General features: G+C 27.3%; 1 protein-coding gene across 1 annotated transcript in view; it reads right to left on the minus strand.

The window, feature by feature from the left end:
• Positions 1–299: 299 nt before the first annotated feature.
• Positions 300–27,333, minus strand: part of LOC107453673 (Neuropeptide-like precursor 1) — a 74,337-nt gene continuing 47,303 nt past the window's right edge. Inside the window, exon 2 of the mRNA XM_016070584.4 lies at positions 300–2,784. Coding sequence (XP_015926070.2) covers positions 715–2,784 — 2,070 coding nt within the window. The 3' untranslated portion in view covers positions 300–714. The remainder of the gene's footprint in view (positions 2,785–27,333) is intronic.

The following is a 27,333-nucleotide window of genomic DNA, read 5'->3' on the forward strand; positions in this document are numbered from 1 at the left end:
TTGAAACAGGAGTGAAAGCTTTAAGTGTATTTGCATATGATTATGAAGAATAAATTTGTAGATAACATAATCATGAGCTAAAGTGTGTGTTACTTTTCCTGCTTAGAAAAGACAATGGAAGTATTTTATATAATTTATTTTTGAAATGCTATTTTCCATGTATTGATTGATTTAAAAAAATTACATTTTTTTAAAAACTATATCTTTAAGATTCTGTTAAAATAATTTTGAATTTCAGCATTCTTCAATTTAAGGTACTTGATTTCCACTGTTTTAATTTAAAAGTAAAAACATCCCCATTAATGCATTACATCAGTTTAATAATTAACACATAATTGATTCAATGTTGAGCTAACTATATGAAAGTACAAGGAAAATATACAACAATAGCACATTTTCTTTAATTGTTGACAAACAAATCAAATAAAATGACATTTTTTACGTACATTTAAAAATATAATTAAATCAGTTTTAAATTCTGATAGAACTAATTAATGGATTATTCATTCCTTTTAAAATGTCTAAAACCACAGAAAGGTTTTAAAATGCTAATTTTTAAAATTAAAAGTATAAGTTGATAAATGAATTAAAAATATTATTAAAAGCAGTCCTCTTTGACATGTATTGGTATTCATCATTTTTTTCTTTGATGATGCTAAACTACCTCCCTTACGTAATAGTATTTTTTATCAGCAGCTCCTTGCTCATATTAAGTTACATTTCAATATCATCTTGAAAGATCATATCATCCCATTTTTCTAATGGATTCAAAGAATTTGTGGTATAAACATCTCTTTTATTATACCCATATAATTTACCATTCCTTGCTAAAGCTGCTATGTTGCGTTTTTTTCCTTGGTCATTTAATTGCATTAAATGACCCTTACGAGCAAGAGCAGCTATGTTACGTTTATCTTCTTCGTTATAAATTCCAGAGACAGGTATAATTTCACGTTTTTCTTCAATACTGTTGAAAGCAGGTAATTTACCATTTTGTGCATAAGCTGCAATATCTCGCTTCTCTCCAGATGAATAAAATGAAGGAAGTTTCCCATTTTTCGCTAAAGCAGCAATATTTCTCTTTTCTTCAGGCGAATAAAAGGTTGGAAGTTTCCCATTTTTCGCTAAAGCTGCTATATTCCGTTTGTCTTCTCTCGAATCAAACATTGGTAGTTTACCATTTCGAGCTAATGCAGCTAAATTTCGTTTATCTTCCAAAGCAAATGCTGGTAGCTTTCCATCTCGTGCTAAGGTTGCAATATTTCGTTTGTCATCAACATTGTGAAACGTTGGTAGTCTTCCATTTTTGGCAAGAGCTGCCATATTTCGTTTATCATCTATATGAGCGAATGATGGTAATCTTCCATTCTTTGCTAAAGCTGCCAAATTTCTTTTATCATCTGATTCCATCGAGTCACGTTTTTCGTTTTCAAATGCCGGTAGCTTATTGTTTCGTGCTAAAGCTTGTATATTTCGTTTTCCGTTTCCACTATAGAACGATGGAAGTTTCCCATTTCTTGCGAGGGCAGCCAAATTCCGTTTTCCTTCATTGTCGTAAAATGTGGGCAATTTACCGTTTCTAGCTAAAGCAGCTAAATTTCGTTTTCCTTTATTTTCACTAAATGATGGTAGCTTCCCATTTCGCGCTAAAGAGGCGACGTTTCGCTTCCCATCCATGTTACTGCTTGCAAAGAGTTTACCATTTCGGGCTAAAGCTGCAATGTTCCTTTTACCTTCATAACCAAACTGTGGCAATTTCCCGTTTCGAGCTAAAGCTGCGAGATTTCTTTTTCCCTCTACTCTGCTGTTGAACAGTTTACCATTACGAACTAATGAGGCTATATTTCGCTTTTCTCCGGAAAAGTCTTCTGACGTGTCTTTTTCATCACTGCGTTTACCATCTCCAAAATATCTAGAAGGCAATTTACCATTTCGAGCTAATGCAGCCAAATTACGTTTCTCTTCAGGATTATTCAAACCGGAAAGATTTATATTTTCAATAGGGATATCTTCTAACTCCTTCATTTTATCAACGTTTCGTTTTTCTCTTTTATATTGATTAATCTTTTTGCATCTCTTAAGTTTCTTAATATAGTCAGGCACTTCACCTATAAAGTTATCGAGATTATTTTCAATATCCATCCTTGAATTGCTCTTATACGAAGGGTATGCATCGTCTCGTTTACCACTCCACATTCTTTGAGAGTGCCAAATTGGCAGCCTACCAGACCTTGCCAATGCAGCTACATATCGTTTCTTTTGTCTTCCATTTACTTCAGCAGTTATTTCGCTAAGGGTTTCCTCATCGTCATCAGGTAGGCAATCAATATCATTTCCATCAATTTCATTATCAGTGATTTCTTGGTTAGCTTCCTCATTATCGTCCTCATTGCTAAGCCGCTTTCCATTTACGTAGTGAGGTTGAAAACGACCGTAACGAATTGTATTTAATCTTCCGAGTCTGGCTAAAGCGGCAACATTTCTTTTCTCCACAGCTTGGTCAGCTAGAAAGTTCAATTCCGATAGAGGAGAAGATTCTAAGAAACCATTTTGAGAAGGTTCAAGAAATGATGAAACGTCCCAGTTTTTCTCGTGATACATATTATCAGGTTCAACTATTTGGTTCAGGAATAACTGTGTTTGTTCCATAGAGGGTTCATCATCTGATTCTTCACTTTTTTTATGAACATAACTAAACTTTGGGAGACGATTGTTTTTAGCTAATGCAGCAATATATCTTTTATCTACTGACCGTTCCTCGGCTTTGACGGAGCAAAACAGCATCTGGAAAAGAAGTAAAAATGTTTAGTAAAAACTTTTATTAAATAAGCAATGTATAATATTAAATATATAATTAATTCTACATTAAGTTCCTACAAGAAAGAAAAATTTGAATTCTGATGGAAATTTTCCTTCTATGACTTTTTTTTATAAGACTTTTTTTTATTTAATAATAAGACAGATATGTTGAAATTATCCACAAAACAGCACATGTAGTAAATGAGGCTTTGCTAGCAAATTAATGTTCTTTCAATGTAACTTGCAATCATGGTTTGTCATAATTGTGAATGAATCTCAGTGTTACTGAATCTTATATTCTTTTGTAATAAGGTCATGAACTTGATGACACAAACTTATGATTTAAAAAAAATTAAAATAATAAAACCAATAATTGTGAATGGATACCACTGTTACTGAGTCTTATATCCTTTTTTAAAAAAGTCATGAACTTGATGACATGAACTTTGGATTTAAAAAAATTCAAACAAATAAAACCATTGTATGAATTGCTTCATGCATATTAATATAATATCTCTTTAAGTAAAAATTTCGATATTAAATAGGACATTTTTATTGAAGTGTGGAACATTTAATGGAACACTCAGTATCTCATAATAATGTAAGGTGTATTAAAATTTATAAATTTAAAAGATACATTTATTTCTCAAACTGTTTTAAAACAAAGAGAAAACACCCTTAGTTTTTATGTGGCTTATGCTTTTGCTGTTTCTCGCATATTTTAAGTATATCTCGAATTTATATGCTGATTTTCAATAAATAATTGCATTAAGTATAATTCAAAATACTATGTATAGAACTTTCTTTTCTTTCAAAAAAATTAATTTCATTAAAATATTGGTAAACTGAGTAAAAAATGCTGTTATTCACTGATATTTGTAGCTGCTATTGATTAAAAAGTGATTAATAAATCTCTTATTTCAATAATTGAAGGGTATATCAATGCTCTGAGAAAAATTNATCGGTGGCGTGCCCAAAATATTGTGTCGGGTGCCATAAATGGCACGCGTGCCATTGGTTCGCCATCCCTGTACTACAGTGAGAAAAAAACATGGTGAGAATATGTTAAAATTTACCGTGTTTTGGGCTCAATGGGAACACCAAAAAGCTGAGTAATTTTTATCGAAGCACTTTGGTAATAATTATGGCTAAATTAAAAATAAAATATGGTTTTATAATATGTGATAAAATTTGGTCAATTTTTTTCATGATACTTTAGAGCATGGCATTAAAACCATTTATTCCACTAAATTTACTTTTCAGTTTTATATTTTTTACTAAATGTGTGGTAATAAGATCTATAATTTTGAAAACCAGTCTTTCCGGTAAACCATTACCATTTGAATGGAAAAATTTCCAAAAAAATAATTTAAATACTGTATTTTGTTATTAGTCATTGGTTTTATTTGTCAGAATCATGCTTCTCTTTTACCAGGAATGTTATTACCATATACTACTATAATTTCATCGGAATTTTTTTCCCTGTGTGAAAGTTGATTTTCTAATAATTCAAATATCACTATCTCTTCCTTAAAAATATCATTAATAAATTATTGCTTGAAGTTTAATATCATTTAAAAAATATTGAAGGCAGCAATTATGATTCTGCCAGCCAAAATTACAATATGCAGTGTAGCAGAAAGAAATGTGCATGAAAAAAACTTAATATAAATTTTAAAAAAAATTATGAACGTTATTTAAATACAATTTCATAATATTATGATTGGTAATCTAACTATAATTACTTTAAAAAAGCAGTCTCTGAAAATCTTCCGTTATGCTGTTCAAGAAGCTATGCTTAAAATATACTTTTGCTTTTTTCCTTCCAGCTAAACATTTTTGAAACATTAATAATTTAAATTATAAAATTATAAAAAGTAAGTAACCACAATTCGAAATAAAATAAAATAGAAAAACAACCGGTTTTATTAAAGATTATTAGTTTGTTTTAAACAAAATAAAAGATTTGTTAGATATACTGTTTTTTAAAATGCTGATATAAATGAAATAAAAATGTATAAAAAATGACGCATATAGTTTATTGTAAATAGATTGTTTTACGAAAAAAAATAAAGTTATTAATTGCAAAAAAAAAAAAAAAAAAAAAAAAAAAAAAAAAAAAAAAAAAAAAAAAAAAAAAAAAANTGTTTTTTAAAATGCTGATATAAATGAAATATAAATGAAATAAAAATGTATCAAAAATGACGCATATAGTTTATTGCAAATAGATTGTTTTACGAAAAAAAAAATAAAGTTATTAATTGCAAAAAAAAGAAAAAAATAATAAAAAAAAATAAAAATAAAAAAAAGTTCAAATAAAAAAATGTTTGACAGAATTTTGAGTTCGTCATAAGAGAAAAACTAATTAGTAAGGAAAAATACCTATTACAAGCTTCTTTATCACAATAATACAGTGGAAATATTTTTTAAATTGAATAATGAAATTCATACGATTTGATACCAATTTTTACTTTTATCTATAACACAGTATGACTTCGAAGTTAATCGACTCAAAATAAACATTTAATGAAATCTTTTCTAAGAGGAAATAATTTGGGTCATAATTTTGTCAACCTCTTACCTAAATTCTTAACTTCAATTCATTATTTATATTTAAATTCCATAGTTCTCCTAAATGTCTTTGTTTTTCTAATTTGAGTTTGAAATAGAACAGGACAGGATTCTAAAACTTAATTACATTATGGTCATGAACACTTAGCAGGGTTTTGATTGAATTGTAAATTTTTAAAAGGGAACAAAAGCCGAAATTTATAAGAAATCGTGAATTTTTTTTCCGTCTTAAAAATTCACAGAAGAAAAAAAATTTGAACATGAAAATAAATGTTACATGGAATTTAAATAAATTTATTAAGCACGGTGTTTACTAATTAACCACCATACAAAAGTACACCTTTACTTTTAATGGAAACTACCGCCCATCTCTATTCGCAAGGTGTTTCATAATGACCACCCTTAAGGCCTATTGTTGGAATCATCGTTAAAAGTTATGCCAATGGAGTACATATATTGGTGGTCACATATTAATATTTAAGCGAGAAAACCCAAACAAATGCCGAAATATAGCAAAACACTAGTCAGACAGGCGGGGAAAAACACCAAAACCTGTTTGAACTGTTAAAATGCCACCTGTTGAGTCAAAACCCGATTATAAAAAACACCTCTAAGTTTCATCAGGCAATTGAATTGGTTTTCAAGATTTTTAAACCTGCCTTACTTATTAGTAACTCGATAGATTTCATAACGTTTTTGTTCCTTCTTAGCTTTAATATATCACTGAAGAAAAAGCATGTTCAAAACTACCAGAATATGGTAAAATTTAGCGTATTTCTGGCATGGTTCTATGGGGAAACTAAAATCACGAAATTTTTTAATCGAAACTCGTTGGTAATGACTTTTGGTGTTTTATTACCATGCTGTTTGGCATTAAATGTGGTAAGCGTTGGTAATTTTCTCGTGATACCTTAGAACAAGGTATAAAACACATTTATTCGGAAAAATTTACTTTTCAGTTTTTTATTTTTACTAAATATGTAGTACTAAATACTACAATTTTGAAAACCAGAATTTCCTATAAACTTTTACCATATGAACGGAAAAATTACTAAATGAATGGTTTAAATACCGTATATTTAGTTTTTATTAATCGCAATATATGTATTTATGTTATTGCTATGCCGTACTGTAATTGTAGTAGAATTTTTCCTCCGTGTAACTTGCTATCGTTAATGCTTTTCATATGCTATTTGTTTGCTATTTCTTCTTTCTATGCTTTGTTAATGCTATTTGTTTTGTTTGCGATTTTAAAAAAAGAGTGCTTGCACTTAACAAAATTATTTTATTTTTCTCGAATATTATTGAAAAGAATATTGTCATCATAGTTAGTATTGATATAATTTCAATATTGTTTAACTAAATTCCAGTAATTTTCATCTTTTTAACATTAAGTTTGCATATTGATTTAGTTGATTAAAAATAATATTTATGATTAAAACCCTATGTACATTTAAAATATTTTGTTCAACAGATATATTTTCACTCGCTCTAAATATTTAGAAAAGCAAAATATTTTTTTTATTTATTTCAAAATCTGTTATATAATTTTTACTTATTAAAAAATATATTTTTTCTAAATCTTACAGTACAAGTTTATTTAAAAAGAGAACAATTCAATAAATAAAGGCAATAAACATCGAAAAAATTAAGTGAAAAAACACTTTTAGATCTTTAGGTCTATGTCAGTGATTTCAGAATTGAGATGAAAAAAAAAAAAAAAACATGAAGGGAAACACAAAAAAGTAAAAATGCAAAAAAAAAAAAAAAAAAAAAAAAAAAAAAAAAAAAAAAAACATTTCAAGTAAGCTAGGTGGCAAGCAGGGGCATCTGATTTAGAGTACGTTGAAGTTTTCAGTCGAAAAATCCCAACAGCGTGTATAACAAAATGTTATAACTGTGAAAAAATAAAGTTTTAATTTATACATTTATCTAAAAAACTGTTCTTCAAAGATAGCAAACACTTCTAGATTCATTAATTTAAATATTTATCTCTATAAGCTTAGTAACTTATAATTAAAATTACTATGAAAAAAAATGTGTAAATTTATACATTTATCAATAAACTTTTATTAATATAATTTTTTTTTTAAAAAATCGCAAACATTTCTAGATTCTTTGATTTAAATGTTCATTCCTATAATCGTGATAAATTATTTTGAAAATTACTAGGAAAAAATAGTGCATAAATTTATATATTTATCTAAAGAATTTTTTTTCATCGATCGCAATCATTTTTAGATAAGTCACGTCAAGTTTTTAAAGTAACGTCAAGTTACTGTTCTATGATCAGTATTTCTGACTATTTATAAGTTTTAAAAACATATGTTTGATTTAGAAAAGTTTTTTTTATTAATCAAATCAATTACTCTATATTTTTAATGCATCTCAATATTAGGTTAAAATTAATGACAATTATTTCCATTCGCAAATGATTGGTATAGATCCCAACTTTTTCCTGCTATGATCAAGCTCCTTTTGATAGCTTTATAAGAAATATAGTTATTATAATAAAAAATAAGTCTAATATTTATTTTGAAAACATTTAAAGTGAAGAATAGAATACGTAAAATTATGAATTTTTTCTTATTTGTATATGCTGAAAACGAATAAAATACGCTGAATTATGATTTTCAAAACAAAAACTCTTATAAATGTTGAGAATAGTTATCAGAGAAACCAATACATTATTCTTGATTTTAGTTGCTTTCCTTTGAAATGAGAAGTGCAATTATTTGAAAATACATATCTTTCTCGTAAAGATATGTATTTGAAAATACATATCTTTATATCAAATATATAATTTAGTCAATGTACTTTAATTGCAAAAAAACTTTTTTTTAAAATAAAATTTGTTATTTTTTTAATGACATTACATAAACAATTTTATGTACATAAACAATTTTATATACATAACTGAAATGTTAAATAAATTGCGGGATATTGATTGAATATAAATATAATTATTGCAGGTGAAATAAATTCCAATTCTCGCAACCTCTGTGATCCTTCCTTGTGGCTAATAAGATATTTTAATTATGTAAGTTATGAAAGAACTTTATTATTATGTATTATTCCGGGATCCCAGGACCTATTTATAGAATTTTATCCCAGACTAATCATGTCATCTTTTAAACCGTTTCTTTTCAGTTTAGATTTGTTAAGATCTTGTAAGAAAGAAAAATTATTTCGGTGAGAATAGAATGACACCCATGACATGTAATGATGATAAGTGAAATAATTATGATTGCCCAAGTGCTGATTATTCTCCAATTAGGCAATTTATCAACTGGAGTAATAAAACAATTATCTATGGTAAGTTGTAGCAGAGGTTTCCAGTATCCCAAATTTTAATTGCTCGATTTCATATGCTTATTTTTATGAAAATTGAAGCTATGCTTCTTTTAAAAAATTGTGCAATTTCGATATAGAAACTTTACATTCTCTGTTATCTTAAAGGAATTTAATTACTTATAATTTGGATGTTTACGAAAAATTGGTTTAATAAGTATTAAATTAATAAGACAAACTTCACAAAGAAAAAATCAAATTACAGTATGAGCAGTCAGGATGCCATCACGAAAATCTGATATGTCGTAATTTTTATAGTAATATTTACTGAATCACTATACTTAAATAATTATATCTGGAAGAATTGCAGCAAAATATTTTACTGTAAAAATGGATTTTGCGGATGATGCACTCAGGGCCGTAATTTTTACAGTGTAGTTTAGGAGTATCTGAGGAATGAATTGTTTCTTTAATTTCCTTGAGTTTCAAATCTAAGGTATTCGTCTATTTTACGATGCAAAATTTGTGTAGATCATTACAGGATTAATTTATTAAATTAAAATCTTGCTTATTATTAACTTGATTATCATTTTTTTCCAAAGCTTATTTATTTAAGTTTTTTATTTTAAAGTTCCATGCTTATTCTTCAACTTCCTTGAAGGATTCCAATGAGCAGCTCATATTAATCTTTTTGCATTTGATAATTTAAATTGATTTGATGATGAGGATAGACTTAAAACTTTAAAATCGAAAATCATATATACAATTGAAAATAATGCTACGAAAAGGATATATTTTTATATCTATGTACAAAAGAGAAAAAAAAGAAAATCAAATAAAAATCACTGACAAAATTAACATTAACGAAATTATTAATGCTTATATAATTTATATCAATGCACTTAAATTAATTATTATTGCCCCTAAACTCACTCTATTTCTTAAATGCCATTAAAAAAATGATTCAAAATTAAAGTAACTGGTTGAACAAGACTATAATTAGTTTGACACGTTATCTTATGGGCGGTACTTTCATGTACCCACACATATATTTTGTTCTGACTGTATTTAGAAAGGTCGATCGTTGAGAATGTCTCGCGATAAGAGATAAGTTCCAAGAAAATGACTTTCTTCCGCTAGATCGTCTTATCAACGATTTCTGTCTTTGTCCTGTTAAATAATAGAAGTAACCTGCCAAGATGATAGATTTTGTCTGCTAATGGACGTTTCTGATGATTAAGAGCATTTACTTTATAATACTTCACAGTAGAATCATCTCAAAACATTGCAATTAAGTTCATGAGATATCAAGAAAGCAGACAGTATTTTCTAAACACTACAGAGCATATACGTTATCTCTCATAACCATTATTGACACGGTGGTGTAATTTGTTAATTAAGGTCAGGAGACTATCAATATATTTTGTGATAAAATGCTAATTTAATAATAGGAGTAGTTTAAAACTACATTAATTAATTTTAGTTAAAATAAATCAACAGTTTGGAAAGAGAATATAATTTATGAAAGGGAACCATGATTTTGATGAAGATAATCTTTAAAATATTTAAAATATTTTTTAAATATTTTAAAATATTTTTTAAATATTTTAAAATATTTTTTAAATATTTCAAAATATTTTTTGATTTATGTATTATATTTATAAAAAATATATTTTTTATAAAAATGTATTTTTATTTATAGAATTTTTTTTAGTTATATATTTTCATATATATTTTTTATAAAAATATCTTTTTATAATTTTATTTGTAAAANACCAAAGAGAAAATAGTAATAACAATAATATACTTACGGAGCACCAACTAAAAGTTTGCTGATTTTCAATACAAATCTCTCAAAAGACCTTTGAACAGGTCGGTTAAAAAAACGCCAAATAAATAAAAACGGATCAAACTACTACAGCGTCATCTTCCTTAGAGTTTGAACTAAGTCCTCCGTCGGTAAAAATTTTTTTATTTGCAATTTAAAATAGTGAAATTTAAATAAAACTAAAATGGGTAGACTCGCCCCTGGATGAGTAGACTCGCCCCGGTTTACGGTAATATATTTTAAAATATCTTTAAAATATTTTTTTTTATTAAATATTCGAACCAAAGCAACTGAATTAATTAAAAAGGATTTTGAAAAAAACATTAATTAAATCCATTTTAACTATACATAATATGTTAAAATATGTAGAAGTAAATAAAATTCATTCTCACTTGAAAAACCGTATAGAGAAATATTTGAATTGATTTATGATTAACACAACTAAAAACGCTTTTTATACTTTTAAGGTCATTTGCATAAAATTATTTTGAACACATTTTAAAATTAATATTAATCTTTTATAATACATCCATATTTTTAAATATTTTCATAGGGTGATTGAGGGAAACACCATCGTTTCATCCCATTGTTTTTAAATGTAGCCAAATAATAATAAAAAAAGCAGCGAATATAACTAAATGTTTCAATGCACAGTGCGCAAAATAAAATAGTAAACATCCAGAATAACTTTTGACTTAATAATCAGATTTTCATGTTTTAAGTTTCTTTATTAATGATTCAAGGGTCTAACCTTACTATGTTAATTAATTAATGCTGAAAAAGCTCTGAAATAATACACAAATATGTACTTTCTCTGAAAAAACGTTTTTTTTCTTCTCCGGATTCAGATTCTTGATTCTCCAAATATGGGGGTAACTGCAATCTGAAGAATATGAAAGTTTGGATTCCATTATCTTAATTTCACGTTTTTTGTATTTCGCCATAGCTCGAGAATTCTTTCAACGTAAGGTACACAAATTTTTATATCATTTTAGCGCAGGCATTTTCACGAAAGAAATACGAATTTTGAGAACAGTACATTGGCATAAGTTTAAATTGAGTATTAATTAAACTGGGATATAAAGGTATTTCTAAAACTACTTTAAGGAAGAAAGATGGGCTCACTATGGAGTAGATGAGCATGGTGTGGAGGGAAGATGGGCGCTACACATAAACCATAATTTAAGTACCTCCGACTCAAGTTTTCATCACATGATTCGCGGAACTAATAAATACTATAGGTTGCGCATTCATCCATTTTTTTATTTGACATTTCCGAACGGAAGAAAATCTTTTCTACTACTTTCTTATCAGGACAAATATTAATTAGCACAGAACTTTCTCCATAATATAGTGAAGACTAGTTTATTAAAGTTTCTTCATATAAGTTTGTCCCTGAAGATTAAAGTACGCTTACATGCAAAGAGTTCCGGTATTTTACCAGACCCTTTTCTTTCTTCATTACAAGTAGAGTATGACGAAAAAATGCGTCAATTAGCCAATATTTTCATTGTTGTGAGGCCCTTGGATGTTATTGTTTGTTTCTGCAAAATTAAAGGCTAATTATATAAAGCTAATGACATAATTTGCTCAAAAATATTTGAACTATTCATAATTGTTTTCTCTTAATACAAATCTGATCACCGAGTACCAAACACTTCCGCGGATGACATCAAAAACTTACTGAGAGGCCTTGACTCTCGGTGGCTATTATAGACCTGCTGTAATGTGTGTTAATATAGAAACTTCTTTAGGAGAGACTGGCACTTACCCCGACTGCGCAATGCTCGTCTTACCCCGACTGCGCAATGCTCATCTTCTCCCAAACGGTACTTTTGAATGTAGTGCGTTACAATTAAAATTCTAAAAATTCCTAATTACTGACAAACTTGTAAAATTAGATTTAAACTACCATTTAAAAAAATCAGTTTAACGTTGAACAATAATATCAGTATTTGGAGACACAATATGGTACCAGTTTAATGTATAAAGGTGTAAACTGAAACATATTTTTGTTGAACTATAATATGATATGATCAAGTTTAAGAAGTAGAATAACATGGTTTAACGTAAAACTATATTAAGGTTCTACGATAATATATCTCAACACGTAGTAAATTTTCTATCAATGTTGGAAAAAAGTGTAAAAAGTATTTCCTATTTAAAAGACATTTTTATAATAAAATTAGTTTTTAACTATACTTTGTTCTGGATTTCAACAATTTTTGAAATAAGGGTAACTTTTCCAGGTTTTTAAATTATAAGTTTTGGCGTTCTGAAAAGCTCATGAACAGCTTACCCTAAATACATATGTAAACATAGCTGAATTTGATTGCTAATTAAGGAACAGTCCAAAAATAAATTTTAGAAAGTTATAAATGTTCAGCTATAATTATTTTAATATAAGAAAATGAAACAGTAAACAAAAAGGGGTATAAGGCTTTAATGATGAGATTATTATTATTTTTCTATTAATTAGTTATTAATAATTTAATAATAGTAATTAGAAATTTAGTCTATTTAGCTGTAAATTAATATTTTTTCAGTTGTAAATATTTTTTTGTTTGTTTACTGGCAAATTAGTTTGTTATATTTAACAGTAAATTATTTTGATTTATTTATTAGTCAATTATTTTGGCACATTAAGCAGAGAATTATTTTAGTTAATTTAGTTACAAAATATTTTGGTTTAAAGTATAGAAAACTATTTTGATATATTTAACAAAAAAAATTTTTTTTTGTTGGGGAACTTCAATCCAGAATGTCATGAAAAAGAATCAAGTTACTTTAATATAACTATTAATATCTTTTTTGTAGACAAAGTTCTATTAAATTAAAATTTCCATTGTATTATTAGGATTGATATACTTTCAAGTGAAACTCAAACTACATAATCAAAAACATATATTTACAATTTTCTCTTTTGAAAAATGTCATGGATGATAAATATATTTACTACCCGATTTTAGTAGTTAAAATATATTTAATAAAGTCGAAGCGGGCGAGAAACTGAAATGCATATTTTCTCTCTTTCTTGAATAATAAATAATTTTGCAAGAAGAGAAACTTAAAAATATTAAAATGTAATTTTCACCAACTTTACTTTAATAATATGTACGAATAAATCTTAATAACAAGTAAACATTGACTCTTCTTTCTAAAACATCTGAAATGAGTAATGCTGCAACTGAAACGAAGCATTCCCTGTCCACTGACCGTATTAATTTACTGCCACACACTTTCTTTCTTATAATTTACAAACGAACATTTTATGTAACGCTTGGAATTTAAGGAAGTGAATGACTGCTTCAAATATAAGTTACAAAAAAGTTCAAAATGTGTGTTTTAGAAAATAAACATAACTTTAAATGTGCATTTGAAGAAATGTATTAATGGTTGGCTGAATGTAAGCAATAACAAGCTTCCTAAGATTGGAAGAAATTTAGAAAACTTCCAGTGTATCGCTCCGTTTATGTTATGCTTACAAAACAATGTGTGAACAAGCCTAATATTCTATGAAGTTTTAATATTGTGATTTGTGTTTAAAATTACGTTTAATTTTACCATTCATAAGATTTTTCTAAGGCCGGGATAGCCTGGTCGGTAGGGCGCTGGGTCAATGTCCGAGAGTTCGTGGGTTCGAACCCCGCCGGCCGAAGACTCGCTGTGTAGTAAAGTGACTGATGCACGTTAAATCTGTCGAGTCGCAAAAGTCCTCCATGTTCCCATAGCAAATCAATAACTCTGGGGTACTGGATTGGAGATTGTTTGTTCTCTGATTCAGGTCAAAATTACGATCTGTGGAAGAATAAATGGATGTATGAATGGGTCCGCCCTTTAAACGTGTGCGACGTATGGTGTGACAGAAGTCGAATTCTTGGCCATAGATGGCGCCACTGAAAAACAAGATCAATCGCACCTCCTCTGCCTAAACAGGCATACGTCAACAGTAACAACATAAGAGTTTTCTGTAATTTACAAATAGGTTGTGCGTCTAAAGTAAATTTAAAAAAAATAATATCACAGCATAAAAGAAATGTAAGGTAAGCCATGATTTGAGTGTTGTCCCTAATTTGGCTATATTTGTGTAAAATAGCAATATTTGTTATTTTTTGGGTAACGTCACAGCAAGCTTGTGGAGTTCTCCGAATTCATTTGTAGTTTGTTTCGTTGAAAGTTATATTGAAAGAACACGCTATATTGAAAGCACTGCAAGTATAATAACATTGAATGGGGCGTTTTTTAAGCTTTGGCGTTAAAATCAGACGGAAGTAGTAACCCGGAAGTCTTACGACAAATTTTAACCTCTAGCGCCATCTTCGCTTAGCTTAATACAGTCAACCATCCATATATACGAAGAGGTTACAAAACAGTATGTGTCTAATAACCTTATATATATACGAGGTGCGACAACTAAGTAACCGGACTGTTCATGCTATAGCAGTTAGACTTGGTGTGAGGGACTGGATGGTGTGGGTAGTCCTGTGGCTTCAAGAACTGATGAAAACATTAAAAAAATTAATCAAATCGTGCGTGAGGACCGACGTGTTCGAATGATGCCAGATATTGACAGCGAGACAATAAGGAAAATCTTGATTGAAGACTTGCAAATGACGCAGGTTTACGCAAAACTGATACCAAAAAAAACCTGACATGCTAGCGAAAAATGATCAGGAAAAACATTTACTCTGACATCAGGGAACACTTCGCAGAAGATCCTCAACTGATTGAAAAAGTCATCACATGAAGCGAATCGCTTATTTTTCAGTTCGATCCGGAAACTGAACGAAAATCCATGCATTGGAAGACCCAAACATCAACAAGGGTAAAAAAAAAACTCGAATGAGCAAGTCCAAACTGAGAGTCATGCTCATCATTATTATCGATATTAATGGTATTATCATGATAGAATGGGTACCTCAAGGACAAACGGTAAACCAACAGTACTACATTGAGGTCCTAAGAAAACTCAGAGGAAAAGTTAGGAAGAAAAGGCAAGATTTGTGGAGCAACAACATGTGGATTCCCCGGCGCACAACGCACTCTCTGTTAAATAATTCTTAATTACTGCATTACTGTGCTCACACATCCAGCTTACACATCAGATATTGCCCCATGTGACTTCTACCTGCTTCCAAAAGTGAAAAGTGCATTGAAGGGAACGCATTTTCAGTCTCTTTACTAGGTGAAGGCAAAAACGGCAGGCTTTCTGAAGAAGGGGACGCCTAATGACCTGCAGCACTGCTTTGGACAGTGGAAAACTTGTATGCAGCGATATATTGATAAGGAAAGGAAGTATCTAGAAGGGGATTAAAAGGCATTTGCAAAATGTTTTCAGTTAGATTTTAAGACTAGTCCGGTCATTTAATTGTCAAACCCTAGTGTATACTATATATATATATAGCATAATAGATAAATACAAAAAGAACAAAAAGAAGGAAAAAACGAAGAAAATTAAGAAAAATAATAAGTTTTATTTACTGATATTTTACTTACCATTCTTAATCAAATGAAAAGAATTAAAAGAATGTGTAGCAATGTTTATTTATCCAAAAACAAATAGACACGCTCTTTCAAAATTTGATAGAAAAAACAATGGATACCCAACTAAAGTAATTAAATTCTATATAAAATCATTGAGTTAATTGTATATTATTGTAAATAAATTTATTAAAAATTTTCTTTGTTAATTTATAAAATTTCTACCATGTGCAAATCCATTTCAGGCAAATCCATGACTAAAATTATGGGCAAAGCAGGCAATTCATGTTTCTTTCTCTTTTCTATTTTATTTTATTTTCTTCTTAAATAAAAGTTAATTTTCTAAAATTATTAATTGTCAACTTCTTTAAATTATCCAGTATAATATTACCTTGCACACATCCATTTTCGGACCCATCCTTGGTAACTAACAATCAAACGCACTTACAGTAAGATAGTACTTACAGTTCTGCAGTAAGATAGCACTATAAAACAAAACCCCTCTATTTACGCTTTAACCTCAATTTGCGCTTCTGTTTTCATATTTTGTAATCTGGCAACCTTGTTACGAAAATATCTTAAATCTTTCTAGAAAAATTTCCCGTTCATGTAAGTTCATTTGAATTCGCTACTCGCTTTAGAGATTTCGTTTTGTGTTTTATTCTGTTTTCTTTATTTTTTATTTTCTGTTTCAACGTGATATTTTTACTTAATGTGATATATTATATTCTGATATAATCGTGTGAGCTGATGAAAAAATTAAATCTTTTATTTTCCGGATTTTTAATTTTTTTCCTCTTTTTCGGAATTTTTAATTTTTTTCCTGGATTTTTAGTATTTTTATAATTATTTTTCTTTTTACCTTTTTTCATTGTTCTGTAATTTTTCCATGTTTTGTCTGCATGGAAATTAAAATTTCTAACTAAGGCTTTCCGTTTATATCGCTTGCCAGCCCCCAGTCTTTCTTAACTAGTTGTTTTAAGATCGCATCGCTTTTGCTTCTCTATAGAGAAAGTGAAGCGATATATAGCTTCTCTTTTCGTACCTTTCCTTCAGCAGTGCCTCATTTGTGAGGCTAGTGACGTCATGAACACAGGTATAGCATAAATGTATTTAAATACCTTTACTATGTATTATAAATATACCGTAAGAAGGAAAATGTTACTTTGCTTTGTAATTTCTTGGGTATAACTTTATAAAAGTTTTGTTTTAGTTCAAGTGAAGATGAGACCACAGGAAAAAAATTACAAACAAAAATAATAAAATAAATACTTTTAAACTAATTTTTTAAATATATTTTTTCTAGTTATTTAGCCTAAATTTGGAAAATAAAAATAAAATAAAATCACGCGTTTGCAGGGAACTTACAACAGATGGTTAATTTTATTAGTAGTAAACGAATCGCAAAGAAAGTAAAATTCTTTCACAAGCTGAAGAATTGGCTTTTCTCTCCACGAAGTCATTTTACCAAGCGAAGAAACATATGGAGAGGATTTTGAAAGATAACTGAGTATTGATTGATTTGCATATATATTAATATCGAGCTTTAAAAAATATTTAATCTATTTTTTGATGTATACAAGGTAAACTATATGGTCATGCCATCTTAAAAAATAAATAAGAATAAATAAATAAAAATAAATAAATAAAAATAAATAAATAAAAATAAATAAATGGAAATAAATAAATAGAAGTAAATAAATAAAAAATTTAAATAAAATGAAATAATATAAGATAAAATAAAATAAACAAGCAAAATTACGAGTTTTGTTGACATTTTCGGATTATGTAAAAGAACCTTTAAAAAATGCCCCAAAAAACTTTAAAATTCAACTTGTTTAGCGCGGAAAAAAATTGGCATAAAATTACTCAATATATAATATTGCCACCTCAGACATCTTTCTAGATAACAGCAAAGTTTCATAGTTTTTTATTCTAATAGTGTTTGCGTTATTAGAAAGAGAAGAGCAGGCGGCGAAAATTTTCAGAAACTGTGGCGATGACGACGGCGACCCCCCTTTTTTTTATTTTCTTAGTTTAGAAATATACATAAACAATGCATTTAAGAATGTGACAAAATTAGTAGAATACGTATTTTTTTCATGTTTATTATTAAGTAGGCGTTTTCCATATCATATTTATATGACAATATAAAAATATAGCTTTTACAAAACTGATTTTTGAATGAAATGAGTTTATTTTGTACTCTTTTAACACGGAAAATAATTTAAAAAATTTAAAAAATTTTATAAAATTTAAAACTTTTTGAAGTAAGTTCTGATAAGGAATTCAATTTTCAATTTTCAATAAAGAATTCAATTTTCATATGGAATTCAAATTTTTTAAGCAAATATTCAAGAGTAAGAACTATAACTTATATACATTTATTATTAGTTTTAGTAAATGTAACCTTCAGATTAAATAAAAATCCATTTTTTGAGGTACCCAATGAGGAAGAAGAAGGTAATAGCTAAAGGAACATATTTGAATGAAGAAATGTAACTGCAGTAGCTAATTTTTTATGTGAATACTGTTTTTAGGTCAAGATCTAGAATGAGCAAAATATTACATTGAAATGTTATTAAATATTTTGTTAGAATTATTAGCCCCATAATTTTTTGATTCCACTAAGTTGTCTTACTTTTGTTTTAAAGAGATAAAATTTTGATCTAAGATAAATAATCTTACCTCAAATATAGCAATTATATTTTTATTTGATAATTCTTATAATGAATACACTAAAAATTTTTAGCATAAATAAAATTTATTTTATAATACTTGGACTGAAATTTACGTAAAAGAAAACCCTAGAATTTGGTAATTTCAGAGAATAAATCATTTAAAGATCATTTTAAAATCATAATCATTTTAAAATTAAAAAAGGCATATGACTGTTTTAAGAATGAATTTTTTTTACAATAACTAAAAAAAATTTTTAGGTTAAAATGCAATGTATTCAACAATATTGAATTTGAATTTTAAAAATATTAACATATTAAATCTGATGGAAATATTGCAAAACTTTTAGTATATTCAGCAAATAATAATTAAAAAAACAGTGCAACACACTCAAAAATAACAAAGGCATTTCTAAAAAGGTTTAACAAATTGGAAATATTTCTCGATACAGGAAATTTGAGAAATGAAAAATATTTATATTTTCTTACTTATCAATTAAAAATATTTCATTAAAATAAGCGAGTTTCATTATTTTAATGCGCTTAACCGTTAGTTACAAATCAAATGCCATCCACAGGTCAGTTATTAAAGATGCTATAACTTGTGTGGGCAGTAAAGCGTGGTAAATGTATGTCCTCTTTTTAGTTATTAATTACTTTTAACATTGCTCTGCTTATGATGGTAATAATTTATATCTTGCTAATTAAGGCGACGAAAATAACGGTATTTAAAAATAACAATGTTTTTTGCGTTCACAATTTTTTTTAAAACGGTTGGATGATTTTTGTTTTATTTTATTTTTTGTCATTTGTTTGTTTATACTTCGTTTAATGAAGGACAGTAAAATAAACTTTAGCTTTTAAGAGTAAAGAATAAAACTTTAAATGCTAAAGGATTCTAGATAATTCTTCTGTTTCCCCTGCACTGTTATTTTATTTTATTTTATAACCGTCGTTGAACAGCCGCAAACCTAATTTTTGAGTTAACGACTACTTACGACTAGTTTACGATTACTAATGTTTAACTCCTTAGTGTTGTAATTTTGAATTGAACTCAATCCAGAAGACAAGAGAACTCCTAGATCAAGTATTAGGATATATTTGCTTTCGTGGAGGATTTTTTGATGGAACTAACCTGCATTTGCATTTCATGGAGAGGAAGATCACGAAAATCTCTCACGGTTAGCCTGATGGTAAGGGGACTCTAACCAATAATCCGTTTCCGGATATTTTATGTCAGCAGCGTGGATGGTGCAAGTCAAGTGAGGAATTCGTTTTAGCCATCGCTGGGATTCGAGCCCGGGTGACCTCTTTGGGAGGCGAGTGCTCTATCCCCGGGAAATATTGGAGAGTCTTGAAGCATAGTGTCATTCAAAATTGCTGGAACCTTAATGTGGAGCTAAGTTAATAAGCAATGATATCGCACTCTTTAATTTTGTTACCACTCGATACTATGGCTCAAATTGAATGGAAACATCGTTCAGTTAAGCACCTTTGTAGGATTTCAGGGAATTTGGTTTTAAGACATCGACATTAAGATTCAACTTTGTACCAATTTTTCTAAGAATTTTGTATTAACCCAGTAATGCCCAAGTTACATTATTTATAAGCAATCTCTTGTATGCTGATTTTAAATATCGTGAACTTAACAATTATTAAAAAAGTCGATTACTAAACAATTCTCGTTTTATTCGTTAACTGTATGATATTTAGGGATACAAATTCTATAAGGTGAATCTAGTTAATGTAATAAGCATGAAATTCGATTTCATAATAAAAAAACTCTTATATTGAATAAAATATTAACTTTTAATTTTAACTCTTCAAACTATCGTTTGTTATTTGCTAATTTACAAATTTTCAAGTCCATTAATAGTTGCCCCCATGTAAGAACGACTAAAGCTACAAAACATCATTCAGAAATTTTGCTTACAAAATTTGAATTAAAAAATATATTTTCTCAAAACTTTTGCTTCCTACTGTAATTCTTATTTACCATTTTAATGTACTCCATTTTAATTACATCATAGCAGAATAAAAGGCTTGTTTGGTAAAAGGCACAGTAATCAAAATTTTTCTGTAAAATTTGAAATTAGAACTATTATTAGTATATTTGTTATAATGCTCATTAAAAATTACTATTAACGTAGAAAAACTAGCTTTAGGTGATCAATTTGGTTTTAAAATAATAAGAAAAAAGAAAATATAAACCAGATAGCTTATGTGATTTAGATTTAGATTAGATTATGTGATTTAGATTATTTTTAGCTGAAAAATATAGGAACATACAACTTAGCGTTAAAGAACTGAACTAGATTGAAATATATATATATTTGCAAATCTGAATACATATTTAAAATATAATAATTCATTTGAAGAGTATCAAATTGTAGAAAACTGTTAAATTTCTTTTTAGACTTTAATATGTAAATTCAAGTATTAATTTTAAACTGAAAAGCCGTAAGTTATTTTAAATCTTAGAAAAACTTATTAAATCAAGCAGCTTCAGTTATTAAAAACATTTAGTTTTAATCTGTGAGGTAATTTTTCTTCGTGACTTTTTACAAAAAAACATCGCAACTTTTTCATTGAGCGTTAAACTTAACGTCACCAAGTAATTTTCTAAAAAAATATAAGGGCTAGGAATTTTAATATTTAAATATGATCCTTTTGCTATACCATAAAATATTTTTTCAAACTCCCGGGACTGAAATTTGATTCAAGTGAAGCATTATCCAGTGATTTTATAGTTTAGCTTTTCTTCTTGTCTATATCATATAAAACATTTTGATGCAGAAAATTTCTCTTTTACGTAATATTTTAGGGAAATAAATGAAACGAAAATCGTTAGTTATTTCCATATCAAGTCAAATTTCAATGTAGTGTTATATTATCGTATATAATTAATTATTCTAATGAAAAAACTTTATTTGTAAATAATATTTCTTTATACAAATGTAAGTAATTCAATATTTTTATTGTTGTTCACTCTTAGAAAATTCAATTTAAGTTTTGAACCAGACTATCAATGTATTTAAGCTCAAGAAGTATGGTACTTCTTGAGCTTAAATACAATGATATCACTGTTCAACCTCAACCCTGTAACTGTTGCAGATAATTTGAATTATATTATAAATGGTAAATGATTTTGATGTTTATTAATAGAATTTTGTTTCTTTTCCCTCAAAAATATGTTTAAAGGCATCTATCTTTTTTTGAAAGAATAATTTTTTATCACAATTTTTGCAAAAAAAGACTGTCAATATAAATTTTTTTTTAGCAAAAATTTGAAAAATTTATTATTAATTAAAGAATTAAAATTGTAACAATCAAAAAAACTGTGATGCATACTAGGTGCAAACCTCGCATCTCTTAACTATAAAGCTGAAACTGGCGATTTTGCTAGTTTCGCAAACGCTCGGTTAGTTGACTAAATATTGTTAAGTGAAAGTAATGAATGAGATTAACTATACACACAAGTAAAGCTTAAAGATAAAACAATTTTGCTATTTATTTTAATTATGGAGCATTAAATATGAGACACTATTAAATAAAATTTTAAAAAAATTGAACGAAACTTTATTGCTAGATTTTTTTTATCACATTTAGTTTCAATTTAATATTTAAAATTTCTGTCAAAAATTTTTTTTCTTAAATTTACATTTGCAGAAATTATTTGAACATTATTTGTTAAAAATAAAGAAAATACAAATCTTTACCTTGAACAAAAAATAAAGTCCTATAAACTGTATTTCGTAAATTTAAAATCACATAAAATATAAATTGTATTATAATTTGACAAACTGCAGACATACATAGTGTTTGTGATACAGTCAATGACAAAATTTAATAAAAAAAATCCATTTGGTGTGGATTAGGCTGGATAAACAATCTCAAATAGAACTCGCATGAATTATGGCTGCCTTCTATGGGAAATGAACTAACAGCTTCAATTCATTTTTAGTATAATGCACAAAAATAATTAAAACAGGATCCTGTCTCCTCTTTGTAGCAGAAAAGATGAACTTTGTAACAAATTTGAAACAGCTTTGTAACACCCAAAAGCGAAGATAAGTGCTACACGTCTCTAATATTTAAGTGCGTGTCATATTGTTCCGCTAAGCATCTGTATGCCGTCCATCCGCTATTGCAAATAATAATAGTTACCTTATGATAAAAATCGGTCGCGTGTTATCATTGGTAACAAAGAGTAATTATCAGTAATAAAAACTACCACTTTTTATCAATATTTTCAAATTTTAAAATCAAAATTTTAATAATTTTTAGTTATATACAACTAAAAGCACAAAACGAAAAATTTGAAATTTCACAAATAAATAAATGAATAAAAAACAACATAATTTCAAATAAATTGAATAAATGAAAATAGTCTATAAATTAATTTATGCTCCAACTTTTTTTGGAATTTTACTTATTCTTATTTCACTTGTTAACAAGGATATAACAAAACAAATGACATAAAAAATACCGCTCTTGTTTATTTTACTTTCTTAAACACTTTTTATTTATTAAAAAATCTATGAATCTGCTACAAAAATTAGAGAAAGAAGATATATTATTGAGGTAATTTTCTGATTTATCTATATTTTTTTAATTTCATATATATTTTTAATTTGATGCTATTTGTAGAAGATCCTAGTTTTTAATTAGTATTAATTTTTTATTATCATGTGCAATCGTGGCCGAATGTCTACTCTGGCTCATAGTTCGGAGGTTCTATCCAATCTGATGAAAGATTTTAGTTTTCTTAATGAGAAATTTGTCCTGTTTATATATATATATTTATTATTATTCAAATAGAATTATATTTTACCGAAAGATTATAAAATAAATTACATAATACATTAAATCATTTTGGTGTTCATTAACAGAATTTTATATCGCTTGTTTTCATCAGAAATACATTTATCCAGCAAGCATGTGTGTGTAGTTTGCAAGAATTTTTTTTTTCATTTCAATTTTCACAAAAGAATTTCAATAATAATTTTACAAAAAATTTTAAAATTTCATATTTTATTAAAGGCTATGAATTCTAAGAAGCAAAAACTGTTGTGCATTCTAAGTTCAAACCTTGCGATTCTTAGCTCCAAAGCACTAACTCTGGTGATCCTAATAGTAGCTCTAATGCTCAGTTAGTTAACTAAATATTATAAAGTTAAAGTAATTTGTGAAACTAAATATACACACACGTATATAGCTCCAAGATGAAACAATTTTACAAACGAGTTTAATTATATCTTTAATAAATAGGAGGTACTTTCAAATAAAAAAAGCAGGGTACTCAATGTCCAATTTTTTCCCCTTCTCATTTAGTTTCAATTTACTTATAACGTTCGCTTAGATCTGACCAGCTTGATTTTATTTTATAACTGTCGTTGAGCAGCCGACCCAATTTCTGGGTTTACGACTACTAATGTTCAACTACGTAGCCTTGTAGTTTTGAACCCAATCTAGAAGACAAGTAAACTCCTGGATCAAGTATTGAGAGAAATTTGCCTTCGTGGTGGACTTTTTGATGGAATTAACCCGCATTTGCGTAACATGGAAAGGAGGACCACGAGAACCTCCCACTGTCAGCCTGACGCCAAGGGGACTGACCAGCTTGATTGTCTAACTAAAAAAAAGACTCTAAAGAAGCTATAAATCGTTAGCACCCCCATCGCTGCAAAACACTTCACAGAGCTGATTCATAGCCACCAGGAAATAAGGTGGTTGAGATCAGTAGTTTTCAGCTGATAAGCTGCAATTTCAAATATTTGTCACTCAGTTCAGTTTGTTCGCCGGATTCGTGACGCATTATGTACTATAATTACACATATTTAAAATTTTATATGCATTTTAATTCCAAATCCAGTACAGTCCCGAAATGTAAAGGCAATTGGAAAATGGGTTTAAGTTTCAGTTTTTAAATTTCCCAAAAGTGAGGAAATAAAACGAAAATGGATACATTCCATTAAACGAGACAATTATCGAATAACTGTTAATAGTCGAGTAAGTGACATTTATCTTTTACATTTTAATATTCGCTTTTGCAGACTTTATAATGAGTTTCTTAATTAAATAAAGAAAAAGGTCGTATTTAAGAATTGTAGTGTTTTGGAAATTATTTATTGGAAGCGAATATTATAATATAAGATTGGCGCAGCAGTCGCACTTTTGCAAAATTTTTAAACGTAAAAAAATAAACATTTAAAACATTTAAACATCATTTGTCTTGTTAAATGTCTTATTTAAATGTTAAATCTTCAAAAAAAAATATCAGATTTCATTAAAAAGCTAAATTTTTATTATTAAAAAAACTAAAAAACAAAAAAAGACAGTTTATATTTCAAAAAGAAAGAAAAATTATAAACAATGTTGATTGGCGCTTGACACTTATTTAATCTTATTGAGAGCCTACTTTTATATGACGGTAATTTCATAAATATTTATACTTGAAAGCAAAAACATTCCTGTGCATTAAATGATAATAACGAAAAAGGAGTTTAATTTATAATTAGCAATTTAAATTTTTTTAAGTTATGATTTTAAATGAATATTAATGAAACTGTTATTCATGCTTCATAAGATGAATCTTCTAACACATATAAATTTCTTATATGTATCTTATGATGAAATAATTTTTTACTAGATTGCAATTAGTTATTATATTTTGTAATTTAGTTTTGATGCGCCGCATTAACTAAATACTGACAAAAGTGTGGAAAAATTATTTATTGCTTCCATAAATTTTCAAATAATTCCAATTTTACTGTTAGTTAGAAAAAATTAAAGAAAATTTTTCAAAATTAATCTTTCAGGTAGTTTGTTTATATTAATGAATCTTCTCTATGTTCTTTAAGTATATTAGTTTTCCCAAAAATTATTCAATCAATATTTCCTCTTTGTAATATCTTTATGTACAAATCTGGCAAAAAATTATTACATTATTATGTTATTATTTTATTATTATTTTTTGAACTGCCCTATTAAAATTTATACTGCAACTAAAAATGGAACATTCTTTCCTTTTTCAAAAATGCCTTTTTTTCTTTTAAATTAAGTTTAAATTTTTGCAAGTTGAATAATATAAAATTATTAAGATTGCAAAGTCTAAGGATAAATAAATTTTGAGTTTTCTCCAGATAAAATATGCTATTCTAATTTTTTCCGATCTTTATGTTTATCATATAAAGTCTGGAAGAGCTCACGTAAACAAGCTTTAAAACAATAGTTTGTACATATGTATACATATTCATTCAAATATATCTTACCTAAAATTAAAACATTGGAACATTCTTTTTCCTTTTATTTAAAAAAATTAAATTTTGATTTTTGCGAGCAAAATAATATAAATTTATTAAGATTGCGAAATTTAAGGATAAATGAATTTTGAGTTTGCTCCTGATTAAATGTGCTATTCTCATTTTTTCCTATTTTAATGTTTATTATATAAGGCTAGAAGAGTTCACGTAAACAAGTTTAAAGCAATAGTTTGTACGTAAGTATACATATTCATTAAAATATATCTCATCTAAAATTAAAACATTGGAGCATTCTTTTTTTTAAAAATTAATCTTTAATTTTTTGCTAGCAAAATAATATAAAATTATTAAGATTGCAAAATTTAAGGATAAATAAGTTTTGAGTTTGCTCCTGATTAAATGTGCTATTCTCATTTTCTCCTATTTTAATGTTTATTATATAAGGATGGAAGAGTTCACGTAAGCAAGTTTAAAGCAATAGTTCGTACATGTGTATACATATTCATTCATATCAATAAAAATATAAAATGTATCAATAAGGGAAATGTATTTTATTGATAACATGAAAAATAATTTTAATAAGGGTCTTTATATTTTTTTATCTTTAATTTTTTTGAAAAAGAAAATTGCTATTTAACAAAAACAACTTGCAAATAATTTCAAATTCTGTTCATAAAAATATACAATATTTTCTCGTCTTTTACCGTGCGTAATTTTTTTAATTATTGCACAATATCTGCTCAGAATATTATACTAATGAGTTTCTAGAAGAATTTCGATTTTGTAGTATTTTTTAGGAAATCTAATAAGAAATATTATCATCCTTAAATAGATAAATGCCTTTGTTTGAAAAAATTAATATTTGAAAATACTTTACTTTTTATACAAAGAGCAAAAAAAAGCTACATTTTTTTGTTCTGAAAATAAAAATGTTTCTATTTAAAAGTTGGTGATCTTAAAGATCTAAATACTTTGCTAAATGATTTATAATTTATTTATTATTGATATTTTATAATTATTATTGTTTAAATAATTGCCTAAATTATTTTGCCCCATTTTTATATTATTTGTGTCGTTTATTTGTAAATAATTACAGTGTTTATGTTTATATTATTTCAACTTACAATTTAAGTTTTATCATATGGTTCTGAGAAACTCTTTATAAGCTATTTTTAAATATCAATTTTATGAATTTACCAATGAGATTATAATTTCTTTACTTTTCTCTTTTCTGACATGATATAAATTTTTGTTTGTCTTGGAATCGCTTCCCTATTAAAATCTATCATTTTTTATTTTCTAATATATGAGTAAATCCACTATTTCATAACATATTGAAAAACGGTAAATTATACACTTGAAGGAGGTTAATTAGAAAATAAGGGCCACCCCAATATACATTTATCTCTCTATGCATTTT

Source organism: Parasteatoda tepidariorum, chromosome X1, assembly GCF_043381705.1.
Source record: "Parasteatoda tepidariorum isolate YZ-2023 chromosome X1, CAS_Ptep_4.0, whole genome shotgun sequence".
In the NCBI taxonomy this organism is placed as follows: domain Eukaryota; kingdom Metazoa; phylum Arthropoda; class Arachnida; order Araneae; family Theridiidae; genus Parasteatoda; species Parasteatoda tepidariorum.